This window comes from Ruditapes philippinarum, unplaced genomic scaffold (genome assembly GCF_026571515.1).
Source record: "Ruditapes philippinarum isolate M1 unplaced genomic scaffold, ASM2657151v2 ctg458_1_1_1_1, whole genome shotgun sequence".
Taxonomy (NCBI): Eukaryota; Metazoa; Mollusca; class Bivalvia; order Venerida; family Veneridae; genus Ruditapes; species Ruditapes philippinarum.
The window spans coordinates 50,127-56,438 of NW_026857740.1; the positions used below are offsets into that span (position 1 = coordinate 50,127).

Sequence of the window (6,312 nt, forward strand, 5' to 3'; positions counted from 1 at the left end):
TTAAAACTTTATTTTAACTTTATTCAGAGATACAGATTTGAAGTATAACAAATAACAAAATTTCCATCTCAAAACCATAACAAACAACACTAATTAATTAAGTTACAAATTTTGCGCCAACCAGCTGCTAAAGTACCAAGCATCTGCATAAACTCCAGGGCTGTTTTCTCTTGCGCAGCCAAATCCCCAGCTGACAACACCTGCAAAATACGTTTAAATCATTTATAAAATTCTATAGATGACTTTGGAAGGAGACCAGTAATGCAGAGTAGGTACACGAGTATATTTTAAACAACTTTTTATGACAGACATAATTTGAAATGCTGGTAGGCATATGTGAAACAAATGTCGGTGTATGTTCCTGTAGTACTACCTGACTGTGTTATAATTTGCTATAGTTTAACCATATTTGACTGACAATACATGCATATATACAATAAAACAAAAGCATATGAGTTGGGCAACAGTGTTAACAACATTACATTACATTAAGTCCTTCCCAGATTTTATTTGTAGTTGCTTCGTTTTGTTGTTATATTTCTGTTCATCAAATGATTGAGGCTGTTATATAATATCAACAAAAACAGCAGCCATACCTACAAGTTCCCATGCATTATTTCTATTGGCGACAAGTGGTCCACCGGAATCTCCCTAAAATATATAGAAACATCACTTTTTCGACGTTTGGATTGTTTTCAAAGTATATTTCATTTACATACACGTATGTATATGCATTCTACTTTGCTGAGTAAAATATAGAATACATAGGAATACAAAAAAATAGAGGATTTAGAAATCTTGTTGATGTATCTCTTCTCTAAACCGATCTCTGCTGATGTTGTAATTGTAACAGAAAAAAAATTGAGTAAGAATTCCACGCAACCTGACAAGCGTCTTTGCCGGCTTCTTCAGCACACATCATGGTTTTGTCTAAATGACCTCCATTGTTTGTTTGTTCACATCGGATTTTGCTCATGGCTGTTTTCCAGACATACTTTAGCGTCGATGAAGATGATCCACCTTGGAAAAGAAAACACAAATGTTAGAAAAGATGAAGCCAAAATACAAATTAATCATGTCTGCAGTAGTATACATGTACTAAATGTAAATTTTATCGTTTAAGCACATGTTTTTTGTTTTTAGTTTTTTAATTAACTTATGATATACACTAAGTTATATACATTTCTACCTTCACTTGTGGTACCCCACCCGGATACAACATTTTTTAATGTTTCTAAATCCCTTTTTAAAGAATCGAGGTACATATTTTTAGCCAAATTGCTCAGTGTTGCTAACGATAACATAGCGTTAATGTCAGAATTTTCACCTCTAACTATTTCCAGTAACTCCGATTAAACTTCAGTATTTTAACTTTACGCATTTACTTCCCTTTGCATGTATTTTGCCTTTATATTTATCAAACAATATACCCAAGCCAGACTGAACTTGAAGTCTGGTCGTGCTCTATGTTGTTAGTAGCTCCATATTTTGTATTACATTATTGAAATCCCTTTATTAAATGGACTGTTCCAAATTCAAAGCAGGTTAAATTCCTTGCATAAATTCAACAGAAAATGATTAATTAATTAAACATCCAACCTTCACTTGTAGTTCCCCATCCAGATACGACGGCATTTTCATTGTCAAGATAGTCTCTGCTTGGAAGACATGCCGGTGATGCAAACGTTTCAATCAAATCGAAAGGAAGTTTTCCATTGAACTCTGCAAAATATGAACAGAGCAAACTAATTAATATGTAACTTCCATATATCAGCAACAATGGCATGTGTAAATGATTTATAATACAAATTTTTAAAAGGTTTATTTTGAATTATCGTTATATATTTCTCTGTCCTTCAGGGCTTCCGTTAATGGGCGTACGGCCGTAAATTACGCCCGAGAATCGTATCTGTACGCCGGACTCCTTTTCTGGAACTTCTACACATTACCATTGTCTATCACGGACCTGACATTGACATTGTTTTAAAGACTGTGGAAATATATCTATAACATGTTGCAAATAAAGAGGTCAACTTAGTTATAATTAACATATAACAACTAAAGAAATTTTAATAATATATAAAATCGAGGTTAATTAATTATCAGTCTGAACATGTGAAAATGCATTTTAAGTTTTCATTTAACCTGATTTTATCCTTTATCCCATTGATGTTAAATAGGACAATTTAAATCACATAAATATATATACATAATTTTTCAAAATATTGAAAAATTAAGATGGCTAGTGGATAGCGAAATAGCACACTTTCCATCATCCGACGCGAAATGCAACATTCGTTAATACGGAAAAATCGTATTGTAAAGAGGTCTATAAAATCATGACAGACACCAAAATGTTACACGTATTAGCATTTCCAAAACTGCTTGGAATCGCCGTTCAGCCATGAATATAGAAATAATAGACTTTATTGTATGTGGTCAACACATAAAGCCAACAAAAATACTTGATTTACTTTACCATTTCGTGCTTGTCAACATATTTTGACGCTCTAGCTCAGTTAGATTAGATGCTGGGTCAGAATGTGGGAACCATGAGAAAAATATCACAATAACTTACGGTGTTCCGTTTGGACAATCGCGATTTTTTTATTTAGTCTGTACCCGCGATGCACGATGGTACGATGATGAAAACGCGATGGCACGATGATGAAAACACGGTGGTACGATGATGAAAACGCGATGACACGATGATGAAAACACGGTGGTACGATGATGAAAACGCGATGGCACGATGATGAAAACACGGTGGTACGATGATGAAAACGCGATGGCACGATGATGAAAACACGGTGGTACGATGGTGAAAACGCGGTGGTACGATGATGACAACTGGTGAAATCGCGATAGTACGATGGTGAAAAATAAGTGATCGTTAGAATTGAAATAATGTCGATCTGAGCGGTGTTTATCGGCTATTTAACACATGTTTTGTCGTTTTGATGCGACAGGCCTACGACAAAACTGTTTATCCGGTCCATGCACACAATATTAATTTAATCTTCGATAGGCTAGATTTTCGGTACAGTAAGTTCTGTGAGATGTAGACAGTAAGGTGTTATATAATTTAATTTGACTACAATGTACGTTATATAGCGCAAAAGGGTAAACTACGGGTTTATAATTTCTAAATGTAAGATAGAAACCGCCTATGTCCATGGTATTTGTTCAACAGTATTGACGCTATCATTGTTGTTTTTTATGTTGTTCGTTTGTTTTGACATGCTGTTTTACTTATGTTGGCCTGTAAGTCTTCTACTTTTGAAATAACAATGTTTAAGGAATAATATTAAAAAATTCTTTCGGATTAAATCAATGAATGTAGTTTCAATGCTGTGAAATACAACACAATTCGAGACAAAACAGTGTTTTAAGTGTGGGCAATTCCGCTAGCAATATTTCCATTTAAATATTCTGCAAAAATAAAAAAGTGAGTTATATATAAACACTTACTGATTATAGCGATGTCATTCGAAAAGGTCCGACTGTTGTATTGATTATGTTTGATAATAGAAGATGCATCAAATATTTTCCTGCCTGTACTGTTCGTGGTTTTATGCATTCCAAAAACAACTGAATAGCTGCTCGCCTGCTTATCTCTAAATAATGATAAAAGGAAATTATCATTAATCATGTTCTGTGTCAATATAAACCGGGTGAACAGCCAGGTGTTGCGTTGTCGATAGCGACAAAACAACCTATATCGTTATCGCCTTTTCGTCTTGTCGCTAGCGAAAACATGACAAAGTGCCAAACGGCGCGTCGTCGCACTGTCGTCCTGTCTCTAGCGAAGCACACCAAACGTCGCGTTGGCATGAGGCGCGTTGTCGCGAAGTCGCCCTGTCGCTCGGCTTAAAAGCCAATCCTTCGATTTAAACCGAGCGACGTTTGACACTTTGTCGTGTTGTCGCACAAAAGCGTTCCAAATCAGCCACCATAATTAACGTTTCTACGATTTCAGTTTCATATGGTGGCTGCTTTGGAACGCTTTTGTGCGTCGTGTTGGCGCTAGTGACAACAGGAGAAAGCACCAAATGGCGCGTTGTCGGACTTTATTCACAACCTCTGATCTCCTTTCAAAATTCCATTTTGTTTAGTTACGCCCATTGTTTTCTCGTTTAGGGCACGCGCTTTCTATTACTGGGGACCATACGCCGCTTTTCATGGAATGGCACGAAAGTGTCACATTGAAGGTTCCATGATAACCGCCGTATGACCACATCTGTGGATGTTCCTAAATTCAAATTATACCATTTCATGTTTAAATGTTGAATTTTGCTTAAGCCGGTGCTAGGGGGCGTGGACGGTAGTTTGCACTTGACATTTCTTTGGAAATTCTGATTTTCTCAATTTCGTCTTGTCGTCCTGTCGCTAACGATGTACGCCAAACGGCACGTTGTCGTGCGGCGTGTTGTCGCGATGTCACATTGTCGCTCCGTTCAAATCGACAGGGCGACATCGCGACAACGCGCCACATGACAACGCTAGAGACAGGACGACAAGCCGACAGCGTGACAACGCCGTGTTGTCGCTATCGACAAGACGACAAGGCGATAACCATATAGGTTGTGTTGTCGCTATCGAAAATGCAACACGCAATGTACCAAATCAGCCATCATAAGAATGAGCATACCAATTTTTTATAACAAAGAACTGAACATATTATGGTTAGGATGAGAGTAATACATACTCAACACAATGAGCTGCTGTTATAACTTCAACTTGTCCATTGTTACCAGTCACGTAGGTGCCTCCACAAATTAGATATCCATTTTCTACTATGCCTACCTAAATAATGGAGATGTATTACTTTAATCACATATGTACGCCATATACCAACTGTCGAACACATCTTCACATTTGATAATGAAATTCACTGTAACATGTCTTGCAAGTTTATACTAAATAATAAATCTGCGCCATGTCATGTAATCAATTTAAAAGCACCTATTGCCTATTACTGAACCTTTTTTGCAGGAAGGGGGGCGGAAGAGACGTGTGCCCCTCCATTTGTTACACATCAAGAAGTTGCCAAGATCTCTTCATTTAATTAGGATGGCTATGCCGTTAGATATAGAGTCGTAATGCGCTTTCAGAATGCGTGGTGCATAAACCTAACGCTCTTCCGGTTGATCAACCTTACTGGTACGATGTTTTAATGCTGTAGTTCTAGCGGTGTCTTTATTCAACAAAGTTTACATGCTATAAACATGATAAAAGCATATGTACATCGTTCATGTTTGTAGTAATATCTCACAAGTCTTAAGTCAATTTATAAGCGTATCTGAATTTTTAACAAAACTCGTGTTTTAATGCAGTTTAAGATTAAATTATATTAAAATTAATATATATTTACCTGCCACGGAAAATCACCTGGATTTGCATCTCGACCACCAACAATATACGACGCTGCTATACTAGGGGTTGTACTTAATGCTGACTGACCACAGCTTTGTACCAATGCAGCTGTTAGTTTAAAAAACGTAACTATTTAAGTCTACTGAAACAAACTTTTATATCTATTACCAAAAAAAAAAAAAAAAAAAAAAAAACTAATCAAAATTTACTGGTATATAAAAAGTTGTTATGTGTCTCTGTGATACATGCATATTCATAATTAAGATTACAATTTAATTGCTCTGTTCTTAACGCAAAGTCTTACTTCAAGTTTAATACATAGAGCAACGAACTGTTAAGCATTTCTTAATGCATGTTACTCACAACATAAGAGAGAAATCAAGCAGCCTAAAACTAGTTCCGTCATTTTGAAAACTACTAAGGCAATCTTGCCACGCTCCGCTTTATATATATGACACTTATTTCGTTCACCCCCACAAATATTTTGAAATGTTATATTTCAACCAATAGGATATCATTTAGGAACTAGCACTATTTTGTAAATTAGTATAATAATTTTAGTTTTAGTCTTTCTCTGACGAGATGCTTTGTCCTTAGGTAAAGATAGGGCCCAGTTAATGCACATTGCTAAATTTCATAATATTAAGTTTATGATTTTGTAACGTAACATAATGTAAATCATTGATTCATTAGTCATGAACATTTAAGTGTTGTTGTTTTTATTTGTTGTTGTTTTTTATGCTGTGAAATTTGGTTCTTGTTGTTGGGTGGTAGCTGGAAGGTTGTGTCCGCTCGAGCTATAGTACGAAACACTAGAGCAATGATGGAGGCGGGGTGCAGGGAAGGGGATGCCCTGACCTTTTACACATATATGTATATGCTACAAAAATGTACAAAGTGAACATATAGATGTGAACAATTATAAACATTGAAAAG

General features: G+C 36.0%; 2 protein-coding genes across 2 annotated transcripts; both read right to left on the bottom strand.

The window, feature by feature from the left end:
• On the bottom strand, positions 1 to 3,627 carry LOC132750794 (trypsin alpha-3-like). The gene is made up of 5 exons (XM_060740834.1): positions 3,472 to 3,627; positions 1,600 to 1,722; positions 884 to 1,020; positions 597 to 651; positions 1 to 200 (listed from the first exon to the last, which is right to left on the bottom strand). The coding sequence occupies exons 1-5, from the start codon at positions 3,578 to 3,580 to the stop codon at positions 103 to 105; spliced, it is 522 nt and encodes a 173-aa protein (XP_060596817.1). The 5' UTR covers positions 3,581 to 3,627; the 3' UTR covers positions 1 to 102.
• Positions 3,628 to 4,686: 1,059 nt separating this feature from the next.
• LOC132750789 (serine protease 48-like) lies at positions 4,687 to 5,865 on the bottom strand. The gene is made up of 3 exons (XM_060740831.1): positions 5,740 to 5,865; positions 5,375 to 5,484; positions 4,687 to 4,806 (listed from the first exon to the last, which is right to left on the bottom strand). Exons 1-3 carry the CDS (start codon positions 5,780 to 5,782, stop codon positions 4,687 to 4,689), a joined length of 273 nt encoding a protein of 90 aa, XP_060596814.1. The 5' UTR covers positions 5,783 to 5,865.
• Between the last annotated feature and the right edge of the window lie 447 nt (positions 5,866 to 6,312).

Bases quoted from the DNA above. Each gene is read 5' to 3' on its own strand.
- LOC132750794 (XM_060740834.1), bottom strand. From the start codon at position 3,580: ATGCATAAAACCACGAACAGTACAGGCAGGAAAATATTTGATGCATCT. The intron at 652-883 runs GTTGCGTGGAAT...TATATATTTTAG, and splicing joins CCGGCAAAGACGCTTGTCAG to GGAGATTCCGGTGGACCACT. The intron at 201-596 runs GTATGGCTGCTG...CGTATTTTGCAG, and splicing joins TAATGCATGGGAACTTGTAG to GTGTTGTCAGCTGGGGATTT.
- LOC132750789 (XM_060740831.1), bottom strand. From the start codon at position 5,782: ATGACGGAACTAGTTTTAGGCTGCTTGATTTCTCTCTTATGTT. The intron at 5,485-5,739 runs GTGAGTAACATG...TTAAACTAACAG, and splicing joins CTTGATTTCTCTCTTATGTT to CTGCATTGGTACAAAGCTGT. The intron at 4,807-5,374 runs GTAAATATATAT...TCCATTATTTAG, and splicing joins CAGGTGATTTTCCGTGGCAG to GTAGGCATAGTAGAAAATGG.